This window comes from Arvicola amphibius, chromosome 10 (genome assembly GCF_903992535.2).
Source record: "Arvicola amphibius chromosome 10, mArvAmp1.2, whole genome shotgun sequence".
Classification (NCBI taxonomy): domain Eukaryota; kingdom Metazoa; phylum Chordata; class Mammalia; order Rodentia; family Cricetidae; genus Arvicola; species Arvicola amphibius.
In genome coordinates this window covers 109,257,471-109,284,752 of record NC_052056.1, presented here as the reverse complement: position 1 = coordinate 109,284,752, position 27,282 = coordinate 109,257,471, and the positions used below count along the sequence as shown (strand labels likewise).

The 27,282-nt window shown below is 37.8% G+C and overlaps 1 protein-coding gene across 3 annotated transcripts in view; it reads left to right on the top strand.

The window, feature by feature from the left end:
• Pan3 (poly(A) specific ribonuclease subunit PAN3) overlaps positions 1-27,282 on the top strand; it is a 115,774-nt gene that overhangs the window by 67,864 nt on the left and 20,628 nt on the right. For 2 of the 3 annotated variants that reach the window (XM_038345164.2, XM_038345163.1), the window contains 6 exons: positions 19,526-19,773; positions 20,179-20,283; positions 21,348-21,405; positions 25,466-25,627; positions 26,003-26,119; positions 26,209-26,310. In XM_038345164.2, coding sequence (XP_038201092.1) covers positions 19,526-19,773; positions 20,179-20,283; positions 21,348-21,405; positions 25,466-25,627; positions 26,003-26,119; positions 26,209-26,310 — 792 coding nt within the window. Of the gene's footprint in view, positions 1-4,759; positions 4,878-19,525; positions 19,774-20,178; positions 20,284-21,347; positions 21,406-25,465; positions 25,628-26,002; positions 26,120-26,208; positions 26,311-27,282 lie in introns of all 3 variants that reach the window. The other variant, XM_038345165.2, reaches the window with a different exon arrangement.

Here is a 27,282-nt window from a genome sequence, read left to right as displayed (position 1 = left end):
CAAGAAAAAGACAAAAAAATTGCCTTCACAATGCCTACTTATAATAATTCTCAGCCTGGTAAAAGATATCAGTGGAAGATTTTTCCACAGGAAATGTTAAAATAGTCCCCCCATTGGGTACCTGTGAACGGAAACTATGCTTTAGTTGTTTTGGCCGCCCTGACCTGAATAATCACAAAGAAACTATATTAATTACAACACTGTTTGGCCAATGGCTCAGGCATATTCCTAACTACCTCTTACTTCTTATTAACACATTTCGCCACAAGGCTGTGACTTACTGGTAATGTTCTGGCATCTTTCTCCTTCATTGACTACATGATGTCTCTTTGGCGCCTCTCTCTCTCTCTCTCTCTCTCTCTCTCTCTCTCTCTCTCTCTCTCTCTGTTTGGACTTTCCTCTCAGCTTTTTTTCTGCTAGCCATTGGCTGAAACAGCTTTACTCATCAACCAATAAAAGCAACACAAACAGAAGGACGTTCCACATCATTCCACCTTTCTGAATGTTGAGATAAAATGTCCCTCCATCTTGCTGTGTCCCATCAGGTCTTTGTCCAGCATATCCTTCTGTACATATACCTGTGCATCTTTCACTTAGAAGATGCCTATCAGTGTGAATAATCAATGTGTTCAAGTAATACGTAATATACTTAGTTATGATCACAAGATTCCAATGAGAAACTGTCAGAATTCTCAATGAATAAACAGACAATGGCATTGAGACAGATCTAGAGTAGAAATGAACATTGTGTGTGTGAAGCTGTGAAAGAAGAAATTGAGGATTACTCTGTTGTCTAAGTGTGAGAGTTCTAGCTACAGTGCCTAGTGTGTGCTTGGTCCAGTGTCCACTAGTAATGTTCAGAAAGGAGCCACTTAAGATCATTTTTTTTTTCCTGAAAAAGTAAGCTTGCTCTCTTTAAGTCTACCTCATGTGGGCTTTCTGTGCTTGAGCCTGCTGTCTGTTGTATTTGAACATGGTTTCCTTCCCAAGCTCTGCTGTGCTTATCATTGTTCTGCTGTTGGCAAGGTGACTTGACGTGGGTAACCTGCTGCCAAGCCTGATGGACGTGAGATTCCCCGCTATCAGTCAATTCTTTACTATCTAGGGAAGTAAAGAGTTAACTGTTGTAAGTTGTCCTCTGACCTCCATGCCACCTGCACACAGACACTAAATGTATAAATGTTAATTTCAAAAAATCTTGAAGAAAAATACTTGTTTGCTGAGCTCTTGCCTTCCTTTCATTGATCAAGGTTAAATGCCCTTTTTCCTCCACACCATTTCTGTTTCTCTAGCCTTATTAATATTTTCCACTTACATGCTTTTGTGGTGTTGAGTCTTTGATTAGACTTTCATAGTTTATATCTACATGTTTTGCTGTGTGTATTTCATTCTCTGAAGTGAAATGGTTCTGGAGACTTTGTCATTTAATCTATTTTTGTGATCACACATGGGCCATTAGTAAACATTAGCTCTTGTTCAATAATGCCTGTTCTTCTTTAGAAGTTCCAGGGAGCTTTCAAATGTAGAGAGTATAGTTACCCGTGATGACTGTGATCAAGCATACAGGCTTTCCTCTTCCCATTGAGACCTAACTCTGAAACCTCAGATTAGGAACATTCACCTTTATGTGTAATTTAAAAATTCTCCTAACTCTTGACACAGCCGTTTAATTCTAGAGGGGGAGAGCTCAAGATGTCAGAAAATTTGAAGGTGTATTTTACCTGATTTATGTAAGGATGTTCTGTTAATAAACTTTCATGGAAAAGAAAACATTTGAGATGAGTTTTAGAGGATGGACAAGGTTTCTTTCTGTTTATAACACAGTTGAGCTGGACATTGTGGCATGTGCTTTTAACCCTAGCACTTGGGACACAGTCAGACAGAGCTCTGAGTTGGAGCCCAGCCTGGTCTACAGAGTAAATTCTAGGACAGCCAGGACTACACAGAGAAACCCCACCTCATAAATTACCACCACCACCAAGAAGGTGAAACTAACCTTCCCTCACCCCCAAACTACAGGTTTGTTCTCACAATTGAAAACCCATTTGCTTGAATTTTTTTTTTTCCTGTTTAACCAGTTAGTATGTATTACCTAGTCAGTGAACTTCAAAAAAAAAAAAAAGATGCAGAGTTGCATCAAGACTTGAACAAATGGGAAGAAAGTTCTGGTTCGGGCATTGCCGTGAGCTCTAGGCTAGGTTTGGGGTAGGATTTTCTGCTCGGAATAGTCATTAATTCTTAAATGCTGATTACGAAGAACTCGAGTTCTTGGGAATACCCAAGATCTTTTCTACTTCTTTTTTTGTTGTTCTACTGCTACTAAGTTTTACTTTCATGTTGTACATTCATATTTTGCTAATATTTCATTAACTAAATTCCAACCAGCCATTATTTAGTTTATGTGGATAGTTCTTTTTGACAGTACCCAGGCTTTTTGATTTATCTTTCCAGTTGATTTTTTTTAAAACAGGCTGTGTGATATGGAAAGCAAAAAATTATCTGATCGCCTCTTTTTTATATCTTTAACAATTTTGCTATTCTTCAAAGCTGGACGTGTTGTATTTGAAACCTCCAAAGTTTCAGAACTGAGAGAACTAGTAGGAGAGATAAGGAATCTTGGAGCATATGTAGCAGGAGATGGCAGAAAAGCCTTGGATTGTTCTGCCTCTTGGGAGGCAGTAATTCAGGATTGTACTCAGAATGGTGGTTTTCAAGCAGAGCCCTCATGATGTCTTTATATAGACTCAGGATTTGAAATTAGACAGAATTGGGATTTACAGGGTCAAATTTATTACACTAACTCACAGAGTTACTTAGAAGGATCAGCCTGAGGTTATTTTGTTTTGAAATTGTGAGTGAGAGGTAACATTTGCTCGGAAATTACTCAGTCTCCCTTTCTGTGTTGTCATGTGGTGATATGAACATCATAGGTCTATGAGTTGTGTGCTCATTCATTGTGAGTACATGGACATATAAATAAAGATTATTGCAGAGGAAGTACCTTATAAAAATGTTATGTGTAAAATATGAGGTTGACAGGAACAGACTTTTCATTTGTGGTCTACATGAAAATATCCCAGCTCATCACAAGTTATATTGATGTCAGTATGTTCAAAAACAAATGCAGATTAATTGTGGCCTGCATTTATGTTTTGCTGATGTAATAGTGGGAAATAGCTAAAACATTCAAATTGAGCACTGGCAGAGAACCCTGAAGCTTTTAAAGAAGCCCGTGATTTTTAAGTAGTGTTTGAAAGCCACTCCAGTAGGAAGGACACTACATACCGTGTTAGGGCACAGAGCTCTCTCAGCTTTTCACTGTAGATTTCCTCATTTGAGTCACAGAATACAGGAATGCTATGAGTGTCCATTTGTCATTTTCCCATTGATCGTACATAACAGATACCATTTATTGCATTCAAGGGTCTCTTAGCTTTGTTTTAAAAGATAGATTGCCCAAATGCCAGATGCCAGTGTTCAAATGAGTACAGTTTTCAAGATGCAGTCACCAGCATGTCTTCTGCCACAAATCAGAGATCTAAGGTCCTGAGATTGACACCAAGAATTTTCCATCTTAAGACATGGAAATAAGGACAATTGTCTTTATTAGGATATGTTTACATTCTTGATTACTTATTAACACTGATCAAGTTTTTTAAAATGAAAAATTATGGACCGTAGAGAGGATTCAGCACTTAAGGAAGAGTATGTGCTACTCTTCGAAGGATCTGAGTTCTAATCCCACCACCCAATTGGCAGCTCACAGCTACTTCTAACTCCAGTTCTAGGGGATCTGAAACCTTCTGGCCTCTAAAGGCACTAGGTACACACAAGGTCACAGGCATACATGCAAGGATCCCCCCTCCTCCCTCCCCACCAGTACACATAAAATAATAAAAATGAAAAGTTGTGTAAGTTAACTTCTCTCTGGTCATTTCAGAGAGATATTTTATAATTAACTTGAACTTTTGGGTTTCTTTACATTTTTGGCTTTGCTTTTTAATGACTCTCTTTTTCATGGTACCATAGTATTACAACAAACACCACCAGCTATTGAAATGGAATGGCTGCCTTGTATTGTTGAGGTGTATCCTGAAGCTCAAAGGCCTTTTTTCCTTAGGCATACATTCCAAGGAAGACAGGTCACAACGCTAGACTTGAAGAGGAGTATTTCTTAACTCTTACTCCATTTTGAATGAGAATAATAAACTGTAGAATGAGAACCTTGTGTTTAAGGAACAACCCTGAAGCAAAGCTGCTTCAAAGCTTACTGCTTTGGAGTGAAGAGGTTAATGCTCTCTACCATAATATCTTCCTAAGGCAGCCTTTCAAAGAGAAATCAAACAGGATTTGGCCTTTGGAGTACTTGCCATTTAGAGTGCCTTCTCTGTCAGGAACCAGACGGTTCTGTGTGGTAGCTTTTCTTAGAAACGCTGTTGACTAGTTAACATTCTTGCTGTAACTGAGTGAACCCTGGAGCAGCTGCTGTGGCATATAGATGCCCTTGGTTATTGACTACTCTGTAGTTGATCTGTCTCTGCCTGTCTCTCTCCTCTTCTCTCCTCTCTCTCTCTCTCTCTCTCTCTCTCTCTCTCTCTCTCTCTCTCTCTCTCTCTCTCTCTCTTCCTCTCTCCCTCTCTCCCTCTCTCCCTCTCTCTATTTTTTTTTTTTGGACCTAATAAGTATGTCCTTTCCACTTGGGTGTTGAAAGAGCCTGCGAGCAGTAGCTGTTCTGATTTTTGTTGGTTGTTTTCTCTAGGGAACAAGCTACCCTCTGAGTCAGCACTGGACTTGAAGATAAATCCTACAATTCATGAAACTGACTGATTCGACTAAAGGATGGATAGTTTGGGCAGCGTTGGACAGCTCTATGAGGGGTCTGTTTGTTTAACTGGAGGGATTGTCGAGTTCAGCAACTTTTAATTCCCCTAATGATAAGGGGTTGCTGTTGTGAAAACAGGGTTTGTGAAGGAATCTATTCTGGCAATTAATTAATATTCTTATTGACTCTGTTTTCATTTTAATCACAAAACATCACGGAATAATTCTGTAAAATGAAGAAATTGGAATTTGTATGTCCTGAGCAGTCAGCATAGGGTATTTGTGGCTCAAAAATCCAAATTACCCTTTTTTCACATGGGGTTATAAGCTGTCTTGAGTAAATTTTGGCACTTGGATATTTAATCTTTGTAAGAGAGTATATACACTTGTGGCTTGAAACTGGTAGGGTTAAGTGGGATGCAATTTGATGATTAAGTATTTTATAAGATCAGTGCATAAGTATTCCAGACTTTGACTAATATTTCAATGTGATTTTTAATAAATGTCAAAAGATATTAATAAGGTAATTTTTACCTTAAATCTTGAGGGTTTTTTTTTTGGGCAGGAAAGTTAAAGAAAATAAGATAAATAATATGTTTAGTTATATAGATTTTTAATTTGTACTGAGGACTTAAAAATGCTACAGAAAGAAAAATATTTTCTAGGCCACAATACATTATTTAGAGATATTTTTGATTGTCATTTTGAAGGATTGAAAATATGTTGTTAAGATTAAACTTAGTTATGTGAAAGCTAATGTGATTTAAAAATAGGAATCATGGAATCTTTTTTCCAACCTAGCAAACAGGCAAATTTTTTTAATATCTTTTTATTTTTGAGGCTACAAGCTGGAGGTATCAAGTCACCTCACACTGCAGTTTGAAAACTTGAACTTTTATATACAGTTCAACTTTGTGTCTGTCAGCTGCAGCATGGTTATTACTATGACCAGAATCATGACATTCACTGTTCTGTAGGCCAGTTTTAAGAATTACTTGCAAAACTGAATTTTATTGAACCAAAGAAATTATTAGATGAAATAATATCTAGTATTCTTCTAGCTTTTTCTTATGAATTCTTTTGATACCGTTTGGTAGTAGGGTGATGTTTTATACAGTCTACTGTGTAATTAGATCCGAAGTTAAAATACACCTGTATGGGTCTGGAGAGATGGCTTAGCAGGTAAGAGCACTGGCTGGCTCATTTTGCAGAGGACCAGTGTTTGATGAGTCCTAGCTCCCACATAGTAGTTAACAACCATCTTCAGCTCAGTTCCAGGGATCCAGTGCCCTCTTCTGGCCTCCACAGGCACTGCCTCTATGTCCTGCATATTGTCTGCTTGCAGGCAAAACACCCATACACATAAATTAACCTTAAAAACATAAATTAATCTTAAAAGTGAAAGAATGTTTAACCTCACGCCTGTATGATGCTTGGCCTAATCCTTTCATTTATATCTACTTTTTAATAATTCTTTTTCTCATCCCTTTTAGCAGCTTTAAAGAAAATAATGAAATGATCATAATTTCAATAGTTATTACCATTAGTTTCATAGACGCAAACGTGACCAAAAACATGATCAAGATTTATCATATTCCTGGTTCCTAAGGTCATCCCCCCCGGCCCCCGCCTTTCTTTCAGTAAAATACAGCCATAAGTTGGGGGGGATAGATAGATCATGTATTTTGGTGAAGAAAAGACTCAAACATGTATCCACATTGCTAGGATTCTCCAGAAATCCTTTAAATTTTAAAACCATCAGAATTCTTTCTGTCTGTTGCACATACTAGGTTCCCAGGACCTAAGCCTTAGGAGCAACCATGTAACAAACAAGATTACTGCAGTGTGTTAGGAACTTGAACAGGGAAATGTTTGAGATGGGTCTTCTATAGCTTTGATATTTAGGATATGTTCTGAAATTCAAAAGTGTATTTACATTTAGTGGTATTTCTCTTTATCCTGTAACTTTTTCTTTTAGGCATATTGTTTTATAAAGTCACTAAGTATGTAAATCTAGGTTAAATTAGGCAGAGTAAGTCCCAGCATATATTAGCACCTGAGTCCATTTCTGTTGTTACTGACCAAGGAAACCTGAACTGTGCACAGTTGTAGATAAGGAGTGTCTAACGAGGGGGGAAAGCTTCACCTTCTTTGGGCTTAAAATTGGAGTTTTAAAAGCAGTTGCTTTAGTGAATTAGATTCAAATTTCCAGTTTATTATAAACAATCTTGAGTTAATTGATAACTCAATGTGTTACCTGTTATGAATTAAACCTGAGGATTTCTAAATCTAGAATTGTAAGTTTATTCTAATAATGATTATTTTATTAAAAACAAATGTGATCTAGGGTATGCAAAGGATACACATAGAGATTCTTAAGAAGGAGGGAGGATTATTGTCAGTTCAAGCCCAATCTATGCTAGCTACAAAGTGAGTTTAAGGCTGTCCTTGCTTACATATGAATCAATGTCTCAAAACAAAATTAAGAGTAAGAAAACCATTTTATTTTAGTAAGTTTTTAAGTTAGTATTGTCTTCCATCAACTTTTCTAATGTCTTAAACATGGAGAAAATTTTTCATCATGAAGTGTCTTTTAGACACTTCTCTGTCTTCTTAAAACATTACTTTCTCTTCTTAAAACATCAGTACTCTAAACAAAGATCATTTAATTCACCTTGTTTGCCCTGACTTGCCAGTCTCTAAAAGGCAGTTTTATCTATTGAAATGTTGAGTAAGTATTCCTTTTAAAGCTTCCATTTCCCCATTTCTGATGTGGTTCTGGGTTCAGGACCTTTCATATTCTATGCCAGTTTTGCCTTTTATTTTTAAAGACCTATTTTTTTTAAAAAAGTGTTTGTCTCTGTCTGTCTCTTTCTGTCTCTCTGTGTGTGTGTGCGTGTGCGTGTGCGTGTGTGCGTGTGAATGAATTGTATGTATGCGTACATGCCTACACCTTTCCTGAGAGGCCAGAAGAGGGCATTGTGTTTCTTGGAGTTGGAGTTACATGTATTTGTTAGCCTCACCCAGTGAGGGTGTTAGCAACCAAACTCATGATCTCTGGAGGAATAGTACGTGCTCTTAACCACGGATCTATCTCTCTAGTCTCAGTGTTAACCTTTTAAAATCAGCATATGTGTCTGTAACTGTGTGTGTGTGGAGGGGGAGGTGGGGTACTGGGTCTCGAACTCAGGTCCTTATGATACCACGCTGGTGAAGACTACTAACAAACTATATCCCTTGTTCATTACTGTGTTCTCTTATCCCCCCAAACCTTTTTCTCTTCTCTCTTTTATGAAAAATGTATCTAGTCAAGCAGTCCAGAACATTTGCACTTAGTTTCTCTTATAGTCATAGAGCAGAGTAATGATCAAATGATAGCCATCCTGGGGACAATTTATGGTATCTATGCAGAAATCTGGCCCAAAGTGCAATCCTGCTTGAGAGGCTGCTGCCCAGCTGGTATATGAGAACTGAATTTTGAAGACTTCTCAGTCTTTTTTTGCTAAAATGCTCTTCTGCAGTGGTGTTTGTATTACACAGTCTGTTTCTTTCCAGACTTTATAATTCTTTTGTGCTGGCCCAGGCGATGCCTTTGGGAGTGGTCCATAGTAACAACTTTGGGAATCAAATCCTCATAGGTTTTTCCTTGCATGTAAATTGCACATGTAGAGTGCTGAGTGTATTCGTGGACCACACAATGTATTGTTCCTTTAGGTTCCAACTGTGTCTTTTTCTCTTACCACTATTGAGCATCACAAGGATAAATCTTAGTTGTTAGTAGAACTATATGCTGAGTGGTATGCATCCTAGTGACTTTCTGAATGTGTGGGTAGAGTCTTGGACTCAAAGTGTTTTTAATCACTTAAATTTACTGAAGAATTTAAGAGTTATATTGTCAAGCAGCTTTACTTACAGGCAATAACATAAGGAATGTTCGATATCTTTCTGATGCTGTTACTTTTAAATGTTTTGTTTTAGAAAAGTGAAGGTTGATGTACATTTTGGACAGCTCCCTAGCATGTCTGTGTTGACAAAGTGGGTTGGTATCTGTAGGAGGAGTAAGTTGTTAGAAGTGAAGAGAATCCTCTTTACAGCACTGTTTGTCTGGAAGAGAAGTCCATCCCTCTGTATTTTTGTTTTCCAAATTGTCTCTAACATGTTTATCTTAAAACTCTCTATGAAATTTTATAGCTTTGTGTTTGGATCTTATACATGGTTGTTACACTTCTTCTCAGGTAGTATCAAGAATCGATGTCCTTAAGAAGCAAGGGTTTTCTTCGTTCATTTTTTTTTCTGTTGTGTAGATACACAATAGCTTGTAAATTTTCTACAAATGCTAATTTTATATCTGGCTTACTTCCCCCCCCCCCCCTCATATGATAGCTAAGCCCTTAGTTTGTTGTCATATAGATTTGGGCACATGACATATTTGTATTGTTTCCAGCTGTTTGTTTGTTGTATGAGTGTTCTATCTGCTTGTGTGCCTTTATGGCAGAAGAGGGCATCAGGTCCCAATAGAGATGGTTGTGAGCCACCAAACGCTTGCTAGGAATCTAACTCAGAACCTCTGGAAGAGCAGCCAGTGTTCTTAACTGCTGAGCCATCTCTCCAGCCCCTGTTGCCAGTTTTAAAACCAGTGTTTTACAGTTTTGTATGATGGTCATTCTGGGAACCTTGGATACACTTGTTTGTGAGGAAACATCTCTTTTAAATTTTCCCATTGAAGAAAAGAATTACTTTATTTTAAATTGGGAGTTTATTTTTGTTTTTTGAGACAGGTTTTCTCTGTGTAGCCCTGGCTGTCCTGGAACTCACTCTACAGATTAGGCTGGTCTCAAACTCAGAGATCCGCATGCCTCTGCCTCCTGAGTGCTGGAATTAAAGGCATGTGCCACTACTGTCCTACAAAAATGTTTTATGTGTTGTAGGGTGGGCATATATATATCACTAAGCATAAGTGGCAATCAGAGGACAACTTTTTAGAATGGATTTTTCATGTTTACATGGCCGATGGGCATCAGATGCAGGTTATAATGCTTTCAAGGTGAGCACTTTGACTTGATGAGCCATCTTACTCTGAAAAGACTGCTTTATAATTGTTCTAGAATGGAATTTAAAATACCCTTACCATTTACTTACGAGACACTTACTCAGTGACTCTCCTACCTTTACCATGGATTCCAGGAATCAGGCTTTTACAGCAAACCGTTTAACTGCTAAATCATCCAGCTAATGTTTCTTATGCTGTCTGTGTCCTAGAGGACCTCTAGTCTTCACAATTGGCAATAAATGCCTTTACCCACTGACCTGACTTCCAGTCCCCAATAAAACTGTATTATTTTTACCAGTCTGAGAAGCCAGTTTCAATTTCTGTTTTTTGGAGCCTCGGGGGAATGGCTCATTGGGTCAGATGATTGCTGAGCAAGCTTCAAAACCTGAGTTTGAATTCTCGGTAAACATTCACATAATAAAATGCAGAGCACAGAGGCACATGTTCTAGGAGGCAGGGACAGGACCATTTCAGAGGCTTGCTGGTCAGCCAGTCCAGCTAGTTAGTTCCCTGCCTCAAAAAATTAGATGGAGATGTTAGAGAGACCGCTTAGTGGCTGAGAACACTTGATCATTCTTTCAGTGGACCTGAGTTCACTTCCCAGAACCCATATCTGGTGGCTCACAACCTCCTTTAACTCAAGCTCCAAGGAATCTTGCCATTCTTTTGGCCTCCATAGGCATTGCACACAAGTGCAGTCTGTGTCTGTCTGTCCCTTCCCCCAACACACACAAACACACACACACACACACACACACACACACACACACACTGAATTTAAAAGTACAATGGTGAATGATAGAGGAAGACACATATTATTGATCTCTGACATCCTTACATGGATATGGCTACCTACATCGTGTGTGTGTGTACACACACACACACACACACACGTGTATATATATATATATAATACATAAATAATAATTTCCTTTTCTTTATCAGTACACAGATACCTTTATGTTGAGGGATTTGAATTTTGTATTATTAGATGCATAATTTATTTCCTTCTGGTTCCTTTGTGTTTTGATCTGAGACAGGGTCTCAGTGTATTTGTGGCTAGCCTGGAGTTTGCTATCTCTCCCTGGTGGGTCTCTTAATAAAAATCTGCCTGCCACTTCCTCTTTGGTGCTGGGATGAGAGGCAAGTTGCTGTTTTGTTTTCCTTACTGAGTTTTAAGAACTATGCCTTATATAGGTTAACTCTTTATTAACTTTAGCTTTATTAAAAGTGTTCAAATTGATCTTTTTAGTTAACATTTTCTTTCCTTGGCAGGAGACGATGACGACACAATGCCCCTCCCCTTTCCCCAGACAGGGTTTTTCTATGTAGTCCTGGCTGTCTTCGAACTAACTGTATATATCAGGTTGGCTTCAAACTCTCAGAGATTTGCCTGCCTTTGTCCCCTTAGTGCTGGGATTAAGGATCTTTTTTGACATTTGTCTTTTTGTATTTTTACATGTTCTCTCTCTCTCTCTCTCTCTCTCTCTCTCTCTCTCTCTCTCTCTCTCTCTCTCTTTCTCTCTCTCTCTCATAGCATTACAGCCTAGCATGTTGTCACATCTGACTACTTCAGTCACCTTTTCCCTGAAGTTTGTTTTAACATCTTTTTTTTTCTTTTTCATTTTCTGTGTAAGGGTGTTTCCCAGTATGCATGCAATAATCAGAGAGGTTACTGAATCCCCAGAACTTCTGTTACTGTGATTGTTATCTACCCTGTGGGTGCTGAGAATTGAACCTAGGAGGAACCCCTTTGGAAGAGCAGGCAGTGCTCTTAATTGTTGAACCATTTTTCAGCCTTTTAAATATGTTTTTCATGTGTATTTGAGCTTCTTTTTGATGTCCTGATGTCTTTTTTTCTTAAAGATGTAATTATTTAATTTTATATGTTTGAGTGTTTTGCCTATGTATGTGTTCTGTGTTGGAACACAGTGCCAGTGCCCATGGAGGTCAGAGAGAGATCATTGAGTTCCCTAGAAATAGTTAACAGATGGTTATGAGCCACCATGTGCTTCCTGGGAACTGAGCCCAAGTCCTCTGCAAGAACAGCCCTGTTGTCTTAATGAATTCCTACAGAAGTCTAGAATATCTTTAAGGACTATGGTGTTGTGTTGATCACCTCTTACTATTATTGATGTAATTACTGCTTTCCCCCCCATTTGTTTTTCTAACTTCCTTTTTGTTTGTGTTTCTTAATTGTTCTATTCTCACTTTTTCAATGCATTCTTTCCCACAGAGATATATTTAGTTTGTGCATATTATTGTTGTTACTTTTGCTGAACTAGCATTTTTTTAGGTTCATTTAAGTAGAATTGTCATCTGAATAACAGATAAGAATTTAATTTTTTCTAAAGTCTACTTGTTTCTGTGTAGTTTATGCTTTTTTTAACCACTGATTAACGTAAATGAGTTAGGTTTTGTGTATGTTCTATTTCACTGCTCCCCTGCCTTATTCAACTAGGTCATTGGAATGATTTGGTTATTAAGTATTTTTGTTGGTATTTAGTTTACATATTGCAAGACTAAAACCTTAAGTGTGTATGTGGTTCACTTGATTTTGGTGTAGTTACAAGACTGCAACTGTGACTATGAGCTAAGTAGATAAACTGCTTTTTCTAGTCTGTGCTCTTCTCTTTTCCTGTCTTTAGTGCCACAGCTCTGCTTTTGTATTCCTAGGCTTGCCCATTTGTGAAATTCATGCAAATAGTATCTTGTACTTAGTGGTCCTTATGTACTTGGCCTTTTTAATTTAGTGTTTTATGGTTCCCATAGTAGTGTGGGTTCTTGTTTGTTGTAGTCCATGCAGTATACCATATCTCACTGAGCCGTTTCTCAGTTGACAGATATTTGGATTGGTTACACTTAGTAGTGATGACCATGTGCTATGGGCATTCACATACATTCCTTGCATGGACATATGTTCTTACTGCTACTGGGAAATACACATAGTTTTGGAATTTTCAGGATGTGGTAACTTCAATAACTTAAAGAACCGCTAAATTTTTTCAAGATCACTGCACCACCGGTACATTTCTGCCAGAAAGAATAAGAGCTCAGATTTCGTCCTTCCTCACCAACAGCATTTGTTACCATGCTCTTAATTGACTGTAAGCATTCTAGACAATGATAGGGTATGTCATTGTGGTTTTGATTTTCATGTCCCTAGTGTTATGTTTCTTTACATGTGCTCAATTGGCATTTATATGTTGTCTCTGAGGATATCTCTGGTCAAATTGCTTAGATAGTTATTTAATTCAGTTGTTTTGTTTTGTTTTGTTTTGTTTGTTTTTCGAGACAGGGTTTCTCTGCAGCTTTAGAGCCTGTCCTGGAGCTAGCTCTTGTAGACCAGGCTGGTCTCGAACTCACAGAGATCCGCCTGCCTCTGCCTCCCGAGTGCTGGGATTAAAGGCATGCGCCACCACCGCCCGGCTAATTCAGTTGTTTGTATTGTGCGCTCTAAATGGTTCTCTTTCTATTGCAAACACTAGAGTTTTACTGCAGTTTTCCCACCATGATCACTCCTTATAAAGTACAGAAATGTAAGTTCTTATTAGTCCCAGTTTGAACATTTTATATGTTTTTCTTTTCTTTATTGTTTTCTCTATTGTTTGTGCCATAGACATCAAGACCATCGCTCAACACCTGTTTTCTTCTTAAAGTTTCATGGTTTTAGTTATTTTGGGGACTTTCCGTTTGATTTATTTATTTGTTTGTTTGTTTGTTTGGTTGGTTGGTTGGTTGGTTGGTTGGTTGGTTGGTTGGTTTTTCAAGGCAGGGTTTCTCTGTATAACAGCCCTAGCTGTCTTTTAACTCGTTTGTATACCAGGCTGGCCTCTAACTCAGAGTCTGCCTGCCTCTATCTCCTGAGTGTTTTGGGATTAAAGACCATTACGCCTGGCTCTCTCTCTTTCTCTCTTTATGTATATACATTTTAAAAACTGTTCTACATATAGTATGAAATTTGTATTGAACATGATGTGTTTTTGTTTCTGTTTTATTACTGTTCCCCGCAAGGCAAGGCCTTTCCCTTGTGATCTTCCTCCTCCTGTCCTCCTGAGTACTTGAATTACAGGTGTGTGCCATGATAGCTGGTTTGTTGTGATTCTATGTCTTGATCACCCTAAGGTTTTAATTTTCATGCTGCTAAGTAAAAAGTACAAGAATTTTTTTTCTTCCTTTTCCCCACTTGTTTTTCAGTGCTGAGGTAGAACACAAGGATTTGTGCTCACTAAGCGAGCCCTCTGTTATTGAGCTACACTGCCAGCAAGTACTAATCTTTGATGGCTTTTAGCTTATCGGTCCTTTCTCAGTATTACACTTTTCTAGAATTTGACCTCCATTTGTGCTTTGAAATATCTCAGACTATTTTTTTTTTATAATATCCTTCCACTCTTACATTCCAGGGGTTTTTAGGTAAGGAATTGTTTTCTTAATGAATTGGTTGTTGAATTGTTTTTTACCACAAAAATTCCAGTGATGAGTCCTAAAATAAAAATTATCTAAGAATAGACTAGTGATCTGGTGTGTTTTCCAGGTCCCCCCCCCACACACACACGCACACACACCTTCCTTCTTCCCCTCCCTTTCTCCTCAGAGCCATTGTTCTCAGAATTTATTGATGAGGTGTGTATGGTTTTTTGTTGGTGGTGTTCTGTTTTACCTGATTGAATATTGCTTCTCCAAAACTTTTTTTCTCTTAGATGTTCAACTTCATTTTTTATTTTATGTCTCTTAATCACTCTTTTGTACTCTGTAGTTTTATTTTTATCTAGTCTCCTCAGTGTCTTTTCTTGATCTGCTTTAGTTCACCTTCTGAGAACTTTTTCTTTTAATTTTGCTTTTGCTTTTTTTTTTTAACTTTTAGAGAGCTTATTTGCTCTGTTGATTTTTGTATTTTTTGTTTTAATAGTGAGAGTTACTTATTTTTTCATAGCTCCCTGTATATGCTGATGTCTGGGATATTTTTGTATCAGGATGAATTCTCATGATTATTGTACATTTGAATTTTGTTACGTTTGAATTCTGAAATAGAATCTAGCTTCATGTCACAGGCTGGCCTTGAACTGGAAGTCCTGCCTCTGCCTCTTGAGTGGTAGGATTATTGGTGTGCGCCGCCATTTAGGTTTGAGTTCCCAAGTGGGATTGCTTTCTGAGGACCATGCATGCACTCTGAGAGTAGAGGCATTCATCAAGGTAGTGGTGCTTCCTTCCTCTAAGTGTCTGTCTGCATTACATTCCTGTAAAGTGCAGTCTTACGCCTGTGCATGAGATGTATATGGGTTGATAGGTATTGTTCTAATTTGCAAAGTACAATTTAACTTGAGTAGTGCCTACAGGGTGTAATGTTCCAATTTCATCAAATCAAGCTCTGCCCATTCCTTCCCTTCTGTACAAGCAGACTCCCCTTTTCTTTCTCTAGCTCTGTATTCACAGCTCTTACATCTTTTCCAGAGTCCTTGCTTTGCACAGGGTTTTGGTTCTGTTCTCCATGTGTTATGGACTCAAGGCTATATTTCAAATATCTTCAAATTCTGCTTTAGCTCTTCATCTTGTTTTTCTTGTTTTTTATTCCTAACTGTATTATAAACTCTTGTGTGGGACACTCTTTTCTAGTACTGTGTATCCATAACCGCCATTGGGTTGAAGAGGGTATTAGTGTGCTCTTGTTTTCCAGAAGCAGAATTATCCAAACTACTTGTTCTATTTTGGGGGAGGGGGGATGATTGAGTTTGTATCTATTAGTTTTTAATTTGTATAATCTCATTTAATTTGATGAATTTTTTTATTACTGTTTGCAAATCTTTTTTTGTTTCTCTTAAGATTTCTAGAAGTACTGGCTGGGCGCGGTAGCACATGCCTTTAATCCCAGCACTTGAGAGGCAGAGGTATGTGGATCTCTGAGTTTGAAGCCAGCCTGGTCTGCAGAGCAAGTGACAGGACAGCTAGGGCTACAGAGAAGCACTTTCTCAAAGAACCAAAGAATAATAATAATCTAGAAAAATAATTACGCCTCTAAAAGCAATGGTACATTTTTTTTTTTTTGCCATAAATCAGCCTGAGTTCTCTGTCTCTCATTTCTTTGCTTGCTAATAGCTTTGAGTATCTGTCTACCTCTGTATTGTTGCTCACTTCTGTTTATATGGACACTTTCCAGGTGCTCTACAATAGTTTATGCTTACGGTTACTTAGATTTTTTTCAGCTTGAAATTATAGACAGTGTCACCTTGACCATGATTGACAAAAAAGGTAATTCAGAAATTATGATGGTGAATATTGTTAATTTGAGGTATTTAAAATATATCTTTTTATTCTTCTAAATTGTCTTCTATGCTGATTTGTTACGTGTTACTTACTATGATTTAGTGTTCTGTTGGCTGAGTGCCAGGGTGCTGTAATAACCACTGATAATCCTTCTCATAAGGGAAGACAGGCGGATACTGACATGAAATGGAATTTCAAATGAATACCATTAGCCAATATCATTTTTAGTAGGGGACTTTTTTTCTGTAATAAGTAGACTCTGAATTCTTTTGGAAATTATTTTGTGATTAAAGATGTGGAAGGGAAAGTGTTTTCAAGTAGGAATTTTTTTATTGTTAAATAAAGTATTTTTGAGACAGTATCTTTCTGTTTGACCCTGGACAGACTGGAATTCACTTTGTAGACTAAACTGACCTCAGATGTGTTATTCTGCCTCTACCTCCTGTGTGCTGGGAATTCAGGTGTGTGCTTAGCCAAGGGTGTAGAAGGAGCTGCGGGCAGGCCTGCTTTTTGTCCCGCCCGGCTCCCACATGGCTAGCTTTACATCCGAAATATCAACACACAAATTGTATTCATTTAAACACTGCCTGGCCCATTAACTCTAGCCTCTTACTGGCTAATTCTTACATCTTGCTTTAACCCATATTTAGTAATCTGTGTATCACCACAAGGTGGTGGCTTACCGGGAAAGATTCAGCATGTCTGACCTGGTGGCTGGCTTCATGGCGACTGTTTCACTGCCTTCTTCCTCCCAGGATTCTGTTCTGTCTTTCCTGCCTACCTATGTTCTGACCTATCAGGCCAAGAAGTTTTCTTTATTAATTAACCAATGAAATCAACACAAAACATAAGACCCACCTACATCACAAGGACTCTTAATTGTGGATCATCTTCTTAATTAAAGGGATCATCTTCCCCTGATTAGGCAATTTGTTCATTGTAAATCAGTACCCTTGTGTGTGACAACTTGTTTATGTAGTATTTTTCTACTACTCCAAGCTGTTTATAATTTAGTGTTGCGTTTATTAACAGGTGTGTCAAGGTACATTGTTTAATAAGCACTTATGTGCGAATTCCGCCTTGTTCTTTAATATTCTATAAATATGTGAGCGACAGTGTCAGTTTTGTAGATAATTTTACCTTTAGCTACGTAAGTGTCGACGTGGGTACTAGCTAATGCTCAGTGTCAACATACTTTAGTTTCAGTGTATGTGAGTAATTCTAGTAAGCCTCAACTCATAGGCGGAGACTACAACTTTGTATTAAAATAGTTTCACAAGGCCTGGTGGTGGCAGCACATGCTTTTAATCCCAGCACTCTGGAGGCAGAGGCAGGTGGATATCTGTGAGTTTGAGGCCAGCCTGACATACAAGAGCTAGTCCCAGGACAGGTTCCAAAGCTATAGAGAAACAAAACAAACAAACAAACAAAATTATCAGAGTTGAGAATGGTTCAGCGAAGTCTTGATACTCTGTAGTGTAAATTCTGTTGTGCAGCTTTCCCTCTCCACTCCCCTTCGGTGTTTGTCGTGGCATGTATTTAGTCTTACAGACTTGATTCGTGTTCTCATTCCATACCTATGAAGGGCCCGGACCTTCCCATTAGCTTAGCTACATCTCCTCCCACATAAGCCAAGTCATCACTGACGCTACTGAAATGGCTCCACATTCTCTTTCTTGATGTTCAGATGAGACAGAAATTGGAGTTGATTGAATCTGAGTTTAAATCTTGTCTGTTAATCTGTGTTTTTACTTATAATTCTTTTGGCCTTTAAGTTAGTTTGCTCATCTGTGTTATGAGGATGAAGTAGGCTGATGCTCAGGAAAACGTTTAGATTAGTGCCTAGCGTGGGTTAGGGGACAGAATCACTGCCAGACATAGTGCTGATAAAAAAAAAAAAAAAAAAAACAGAAAAGTAGTAAACTAGTTTATTCATCTTTGACCTTCAGGATTTTCCTCTCAGGGAGACTTGGAAATTAGCTTTAGGGGAATTAAATTCAGTCCATATTATTAACTAAGTAGTTTTCTTTTTTTAAAAAAAGCTACAGAGTTTTAATGTTTCTTCTGATGTATTTGAAATTCCTGATCTATTTCAGTGTTGATACAGCAGAAGCTGAATTATAGCAATTGGAGGGTACTTGGTTGAGAATTTGCAATTGACTTGCATTTGAGTCCTGACTCCTTGTTGGCTTTGTACATGTGTCTTTGATTATCTGTCTAGGTTCTGACTTGTATTGTTAATGCCTAGCCTACCTGCTTGCTGGTAGGTGCGCATAAACTGTTGCCATCATTGTGTTGAGGCCCTTTAGAAGTGCAAAGTGCTCTTCAGAGACATCAATTTTGTTCACCTTATTTTCTGAAAACAAAGCTTTGTTGTCTTATGAGACACTACAAATTGAAACACATCCCATTAATAATAGCTCTATGGCCAAAGGTTTCTCGGGTTTTTTGTTTGTTTGTTTTTTCCAATTGTGAAGGTTTTTAGACTTTTCCGAAATAGCAAACAGTTTTTGGACAAGTGCGATTTGTAGCTCTAGATCGCCTGTTCCATCTCAGCTCAAACCAGCCACCTTCATTAAACCTGTGACTAACTCACGGGGCTCTAGTTAATTTGCATTTCATCTGCATTTATGCATGTTGTTATTAGTATAATTTCTGTTTGTTTTGTAAATCATCTTATGCTTTTACATGTTACTCGTTCGTTTTCTCAGCTGGCTTGGAATATTCCAAAGGGTAAAAACACTGTTTCTCCCTCCTCTGCAGCATTTGTGGGAGAGGGTACTTTGTTCAAGTGGTGTCCATGGATTGTGGTTGAGTAACTTGGGCTTGGACACGCATTTGCCCCAATTTCTAGCTATTTGGTGTATGCCTGGAGTTACATACAGGCATCAAAACAGGACTTGTTTAAAGATTTAGTGCTTAATCTGTCACCATGTATTTTAACATAGTTTTAATCGTTATATTTGGCTGAAGAAATTCAGTAGATTTTTATTAATTTGAATTTTAATACCATAACATTTGGGGAATTGTGTTGTTTGGGCAGTAATAAAAAGTTCAAAAAAACTTGAGAAAAAGCTATTCAAGAGCCTTAGTTCTGGTAGTTTTCATTATTTCATTAAGTTAATTTGTTAAATCTCTGGTGATTCTTACTATAGGGTTAGGTCATTGACTTTGATAAGAAGGAACTTGTTGCTGATTCATTTGGAAATGACTATATTAAGAAAAAGAAACTTCTTTGCATTTATTTTAATTGGTGCTTTCCTTAAAACAAGATTTTTTTCATTGCACTTTAAATGTTTCTTCCACATGAGTGTTTACATTTTATTTTCAGAATGTTTTCCCTCTAAAACCAATCTGCTGCTCCACTAAGACTCTATTTTGCATCTTCCCCAGGAATGTCACTCTCTGCTGGATCTTCCCCTCTCCATTCTCCCAAAATTACTCCACATACCTCTCCTGCTCCTAGAAGAAGAAGCCACACTCCAAACCCAGCGAGTTTCATGGTGCCGCCTAGTGCCTCCACTCCTGCCAATAACCCTGTTCCTCAGACTCCGTCCTCTGGTCAGGTGATCCAGAAGGAGACTGTCGGAGGGACGACTTACTTCTATACAGATACAACTCCAGCACCTTTGACTGGAATGGTATGGCTCCCATTACTGAGGGAATTGGCGCTCTTAGGAAAGCTGCTTCTCACTAACGAGAAGGGCACCCTTCATATAGGGAGATTTATAGGGATGGGAAAACATACTTTACTTTTTTAACTCATTCAAAGAGCTAGTTGGGTTTGAAATTTTATAGCTGAATAAATATTTTTCTTCTTAGACTTTTAAAAATTATTGTCTAAATAAATTTTAAAATTATCGAAACAGATTTACAAAATGAATTTTTTCAGAAAGTATTCTTCTAACAGTTGTTGTCTGAAGTGTTTAGTTCACTAATATTAAAACATTTCAAATGTATCAAAATTTTTTGCTATCAGATAAAAATTAAACTTTTATAATGGAGAAAAATCGATGATTACATTTTCCTCCTCCTCTCCATTTTAGGTATTTCCAAACTATCATATTTATCCTCCAACTGCACCTCATGTTGCTTATATGCAACCAAAAGCAAATGCACCTTCCTTCTTCATGGCTGACGAGCTCCGACAGGTATGCTTTTAGAAGCTAGGGCAGATACTGATTATTGGCTATGCTTTAAAACAGGAGAATGGATGTGCAGGCCACTGTCTAGTCTCACACCGTCGCCTAAGCAAGGAGATTTAGAACATGAAAGTTTTGTGTATGTTTAAGGAAATAAATAATGTACTAGAGTATAAAATATAGAATTTAGTATTTAAATGTGCTTCCTTTCCGTGCTTTGTGTTCTTTGTTCAAAAAGGACTCTTTACATGGGTTTCTTTATTTGTTTGAGTGTATATTCATGCTTACTTGAATGTATTAGGGAAAGCGTATGGAAGTTGGAAGATTTGTGGGAGTTGGTTTTTTTCCTTCCACCGTGTGGATTCTGAGTACCAAACTCAGATTAATAAGGCTTGACAGCAAGTGCCTTTCCTCACTGAGCCATCACATGGAAAGGGTTCTTTAAATTTAAACGGTCTCTAGCCTTGCAATTGTTGCTAATAGTTTGATACAGTAAACTTTGCTTTAAGTAACCTAACAAAAATTTTAAAGTAGGTTTTATAAAATAGTTTATTTTAAATAACTTAAGATATTCTTGATATTTATAACTTTTTACATGTACATTCTCAAAAATACTTTTATTTTGCAAAAGGTTCTCCAGGTGTGTGCATGTGTACGTGAATCAGTGTACACGTGCAAGTTACTTCTTTTTGCAGTGCTGGGGATAGAATCTAGGACCTTGTGCATGGTAGGCAAACACTGGGCTAAATCTCCATTTTCTGTGTAATGATTTTAGAACGAATTATTGATGAGCTTAATAGATCTTTTATGTATTTCATATTGATTTATAGCATCTTTTTCTTTTAAATGTAAACTCAATCTTAATTATGATAGCAAGTCTATCTAGGGTTGGAATTTTTATATATATATATATATATATATATATATATATATATATATTAATGTCTCTAGAAATGTTATAGGCATATTAAAAGTAGCAAATAAAAATATTATTTAGTTACAGTGAAAAAATCTAAAATATCAGAGGCTCTGCTTATAATCTGTTATTTAATATGCTTGTTTCTTGTTCTTAGGAGCTGATCAACAGACATTTAATAACAATGGCTCAAATTGATCAAGCAGATATGCCAGGTAAAATGCATATTGATAGACCTCCTTCCTCACCCCTGGCAGAGGCAAGGCTCTCGGAGTTTGAACCAGGACAGCCTGGTCTACAGAGGGACTTCCAGGACAGCCAGGGCTACATGGAGAAACCCTGTCTTTGGGGAGTAGTGGGGAGAGAAAAAGAAAAAAAACCCATACAAGTGGGTGGGGTGTGTAACTGAATCATATATTAAGCCCCATTTTAAAAAAATAGATTAACAGCTTATATGCCTAAGAACTTTTAAAACTCCCGCTGTTTATACCAGTATCTAGAGAAAGCCTTTTAATAGGTTAAGCAGTAAAAGCCTTTAATAGGTCCTATATAGGACACAAAGAAGCTTCCCCCCCCCCTCCCGGGAAGAAATATTGGGCTCAATGGAAAGCATTTACCTGGAAAATGCAAGCTCTCAGATCCATTCCCCAGCACCGCAGGCTAAAATCACAAGAAAAAAACAAAACAAAACAAAGCAACAACAACAAAAAAAAAACTGATGAGTTCTACCAAATTAAAACTTAAAAAAAAAAAAAAAAGACCCAAAGACACCTGCTGTAAAGAAGAACTAAAACTTGGAAGGAGATATTTGCAGTCTGTGCAACTGACAAATAATGGACAAAAGACCTGATGAACAGCTCACTGGGAAAATGGCCCAAGATGGATGAATGTGGGCATTTTTATGGACAATCCTTATAGCCAATAAATGTGTCACAAGAAGGAAATAAGGAAATGATCTGATAACTTGTCAACGTATAGTAGGCTATAGATTCGCATGTTCTCAGTAATGATAGCTTAAATTGTTGAACCTGCAACTGCTTTAGAAAACTCAAACTGTGTATCCGTATACCATTTACCCAGCATTTCTGATTCTGGAGCAAGGCAAACTTTGGTGATTTCAAGAAAGCACGTATAAAACAAGCTAGCAGCTAATAGTGAATTGGGATGAGTCGAAAACTTTTTCTCTAAAGTTTGGGATATGACACGAAATCCACTTTTACCTCTTCCATTCAAATCTGTACTTCAAGCCTTAGCGAGAGAGAGCACTCGGGCAAGAGAAATAAAAGCGTCCGATTAGAACTGCAGCTCAGAGAGTTTGTCATACTTGCTATAAAAACAAGACTATACCAGAAAAGTTCTAGAACAATATTCAGATTCAGCCAAGTTGTTGGATACAAAAACAAACATTCAGAAATAGCTTTTTTTTTTTTTTTTTTTTTTTTTTGGTTTTTCGAGACAGGGTTTCCCTGTAGTTCCTAGAGCCTGTCCTGGAACTAGCTCTTGTAGACCAGGCTGGCCTCGAACTCAGAGATCCACCTGCCTCTGCCTCCCGAGTGCTGGGATTAAAGGCGTGCGCCACCACCGCCCGGCCAGAAATAGCTTTTTCCACATAGCCAATAAATAACAAATAAGCATACACCAGTGATGGAATAAGTTTAACAAAATAGTTTGAAATATTTGTCATGGAATCCTTGAAAGAATTTGGGATGCAATGGAAGGGTGTCCTACGTTTGTGGACTGGAAGGACAGTGCTATTAAGATGTCCACACTAAGATACAATAAATAAATGAGTAGAACCACCCCCCCCCCCCAAAAAAAATGTTTAGGGGCTGGAGAGATGGCTTTGAGGTTAAGAGCATTGCCTGCTCTTCCAAAGGTCCTGAGTTCTATTCCCAGCAGCCACATGGTGGCTCACAACCATCTGTAATATGGTCTGGTGCCCTCTTCTGTCCTGCAGACATACACACAGACAGAATATTGTATACATTATATATATATATATATATATATAATTTTGTGTATATATATATATATATATATATATATATATATATATATATATACATATACACACACACACACACAATGTTTGAACTATCCAAGGGTTTGCAGTTCATGTGGTTTCTATCAAGTAAAACATCAGTAAGTAGAACCACCACTACACAGGACATAGTATTCCTTTATAGAGATTTGTTTCTCATTGTTACCAATTATCTGTGGTTTGCAGAGCTGTAGAATACATTCTATAGAATCAGACCCAATAATGTGTGATCATTATCCCTTAGGTAAAGCACAAATGTTTTTGCTGCCTTTTTCACCCCTGACTATGGGACGCTGAACCCAGAGCCTCATGTATGCTTCCTATCACTAAGCTACCTCCCCAATCCTGAATCTGTAATCTGGTGCTTAATGCCAGATAGCGTTTTGACTCAGGTATAAAACAAGTACTGAGTGATTCAGTGTTACTTTCAAACCTGCGTGAAGCGGTGTGTTCTAGAATAAAGGAGCATGAAGAACAGATACATATAAATATTATTCTGATTTTTACTTTAATTAATTTTTATTTGAATGATTTTTATATAATTTCCATAAAGAATCAAAAGCTATCTTACCAAGCTATCTTACCCAGCTATCTTTTTTTTTTTTTTTTTTTTTTTTTTGGTTTTTCAAGACAGGGTTTCCCTGTAGCCTGTCCTGGAGCTAGCTCTTGTAGACCAGGCTGGCCTCGAACTCAGAGATCCGCCTGCCTCTGCCTCCCGAGTGCTGGGATTAAAGGCGTGCGCCACCACCGCCCGGCTTTACCCAGCTATCTTACCAAGACTTAATTTATGTCAAATCCATAAATATACTGAGTACTTCCTACATATTAGTGATATTGTATTAATGAAATTGAGCTCTTACGCTGAAGAGGCTTAGAGACAAGGAAATATAAACAATTTTTTTCTTCTTCTTCGAGACAAGGTTTCTCTGTAGCTTTGGAACCTGTCCTGGAACTAGCTCTTGTAGACCAGGTTGTCCTCGAACTCACAGAGATCCGCCTGCCTCTGCCTCCCGAGTGCTGGGATTAAAGGCATGTGTCACCACTGCCTAGCAGGAAATACACACATTTATATAAGACATTATACACAGAATAGCTATTTCAAAAGCAGAGTTTGTCATAGCACTGACTCTTAGACTCTAAAGAGAGAGTCGCGAGGACAGTTGAATTTGCTAATCACTAATACAGGAATGGGGCCGTGCCTGAGGATAATAGGAAGTGTTTCTGAAAGAACCAGCCCTTCGTTATTTGAAAATTAAGGCTGTTGAGAGTGGGCTAAACTAGGTGGAAAGGAGAGTGCCCTATGCTCAGGACTGGGCAGCCTGGAACTGCAGCTCAGAGAGCTGTGTTCAGTGAGTTCATGAGGAAGCTTCAGTGCAGCATAGGAGCCTTGAAATTCATTAGGTCCAACAGTAGTGTATCACAAGTTCAGCAGACTGAAGGAAGGATGGAGCCAAACATCTTGTATTCATAACCTTTTTGTTCTGTGACCATTTTCAATCATGCACAGCTACTGCACACAAATTAAAAATGTACAACTTCTAAAACCAGATAGAGTATGCTATGAAATCCCTGTGTATTGAACAGAATTTGTCTTTTCCTTATATATTTGTTTGGTGTTAAAACCCATATTTGTTTGGTGTTAAAACCATGGTAGTCGTTAAAAGGTTGTTGCAAATGCCTGCTATAGTTGATTTCCCTCTTGTGCCTTCACCTGTTTTAAATACACTGTCATCACAGGTTTATGTGCACCTCTTCTTAATTACTGGAGCAAGCATAGTTTCCTTCAGTTGTTCTTACTTGAGCCAGAGGATTTTAAGAGTTTGGTGCCATCTGTCATGTTTATAGGTACATTCTTGCATACTGATTTAATGCTACTTATTTCAAATTTCTTTATACTCTAAAGATAATGACAAATCTTTGTTTTTATTAGAATAAAATGTTGTATCAAGTAATGACTCACTTCTGGTAATTATTTCTGAAAACAAAAATCCTATATTTTGCTGCCAGGAGACTGGAAATAACTTTGAGCATGTGAACTTCACTTGTGCTTTGGCTACTTTGTAAGCTGGTTTACTGGTACTGAAGCTGTACTTTGTTTTGTAGACTTGTAAGTCCTACACTGTCTTATGATACAGATATATTAGGATTTGTCAGTGATTGTCTTTAGATTTGATTTCTTTTATATTATTGTGAGTGATTTATGAATGAAAATTGTTTTTCTGTGACTTACTCAGCAGTCCCCACAGAAGTTGACAGCTACCATAGCCTCTTCCCTCTAGAACCACTGCCACCCCCCAACCGGATACAGAAATCAAGTAATTTTGGGTATATCACATCTTGCTACAAAGCTGTAAATAGCAAAGATGATCTGCCATATTGCCTTCGGAGGATACACGGTAAGGAAGATGGGTCTCTTTGTCAGGAGCGTATTACTTGAGCTAAGATTGTTCACATGCTCCTGGAAACAGGGCTGTATTTATCATACACGTTGGAAGACAAGAATCCTTTACTCCTCTTTTCCTTTCCTTTCCTTTTTCCTTTCCCTTTTCCTTTCTTTTTTCCTTTCCTTTTTCCTTTTTTCTTTTTCCTTTCCTTTTTTCTTCCTTTCCCTCCCCTCCCCTCCCCTCCCCTCCCCTCCCCTCCCCTCTCCTCCCTTTTTTCCTTTCATCCCCAATTGAAAATTGATGCCTTACACGCAAAAAAGACCATTTTAGAAATTTATATTTCTCTGTCATTTGTGGTTGATTATAGTAGAAAATTTTCTTCTTTAGGTTTTCGTCTTGTCAACACAAAGTGCATGGTGTTGGTTGATATGTGGAAAAAAATTCAACACTCAAATATTGTGACTCTGCGTGAAGTGTTTACCACTAAAGCATTTGCTGAGCCCTGTAAGTAACTGGTCCTGTGGTGGTTCTGCTCACGAATTTCACTGTCTCGAGCTGGACTTCTGTGATGTGTGTTTCTGTTTTCTTGTAAGCTCTTGTGTTCGCATATGATTTCCATGCTGGAGGAGAAACTATGATGAGCAGACACTTTAATGACCCTAATGCAGATGCCTACTTCACAAAGAGAAAGTGGGGTAAGAGAGATGTGAGCAGACTATGCTTTGATGCATGCTTTTCTTCTGGGGAACAATAGTTTTGTATTAAAATATATTGAAATTTATTCTTGTCATTTTAAGAACCCTACTGTACCTTTTTTAAGGCATCTCAAAGAATTGGGATTGGTTTGCAGCAAGTTAGGAGAGTGTGTGTATCGACTCAGATATTATGCCAGTATTTTTTTTTGTATCCTGTAAACATAATTTGATAGTCTTACCATCCAGTGTTCCTGTATAAGTTTTGAAACTAACTTCCCTAAACACATGCTTTTGTTTGTTTCATGTCAAGTCAGGTTTTAAGTAACTTAAATGGAGTATTTTTTTCTGCTCCTTTTCTAATATTTAAAGTCATTTTATATTCCAACTATTTCAAAAAGACCTAAAAATTTGTAATTAGAGTCCAAAATGTGCTTATTTTGAGGGGAAATGATACCAGAAAAAAATACCAATCCATTTTGAGATGTCAAAACTTGTATTTTTGTATGATCTCATTTTGTAGTGTAAAGCCAAAAATGAAGCATCACATTGATAGCTGTGCTTTAATCCTAATATTTTCTTGAATACAAAGCATAATACCTGGGTTTGCTCATAATCGTGCTTTCTGCACTCTGATAGCTGAAAGAGAGAGCTGTGGTCACACAGGCGTTGGACAGCGCGGTCCTGTCTCCCTTTGTCGTGTCACCTGCACACGGCACAGTGGAGGGTGTGGTGCAAATTTTCCTAACATGAATATGGTTATGGCTCGATTTTATTTTAATAACAACCTGTGAAGTGGCTGGCTTTGATTTATAGCTGTCTTAACCTGAGCACATTTGGGCTACATAATTTGTTTTGTAGTAGCTATTTTATAGTGCAGGTTGTTACCTGCCTACTGGATACCTCTAACTCATCTCTGATCCGCAGACATTACCAGTGTTCTCTATTGAGAACTACTCATAGCATTTTACCAAT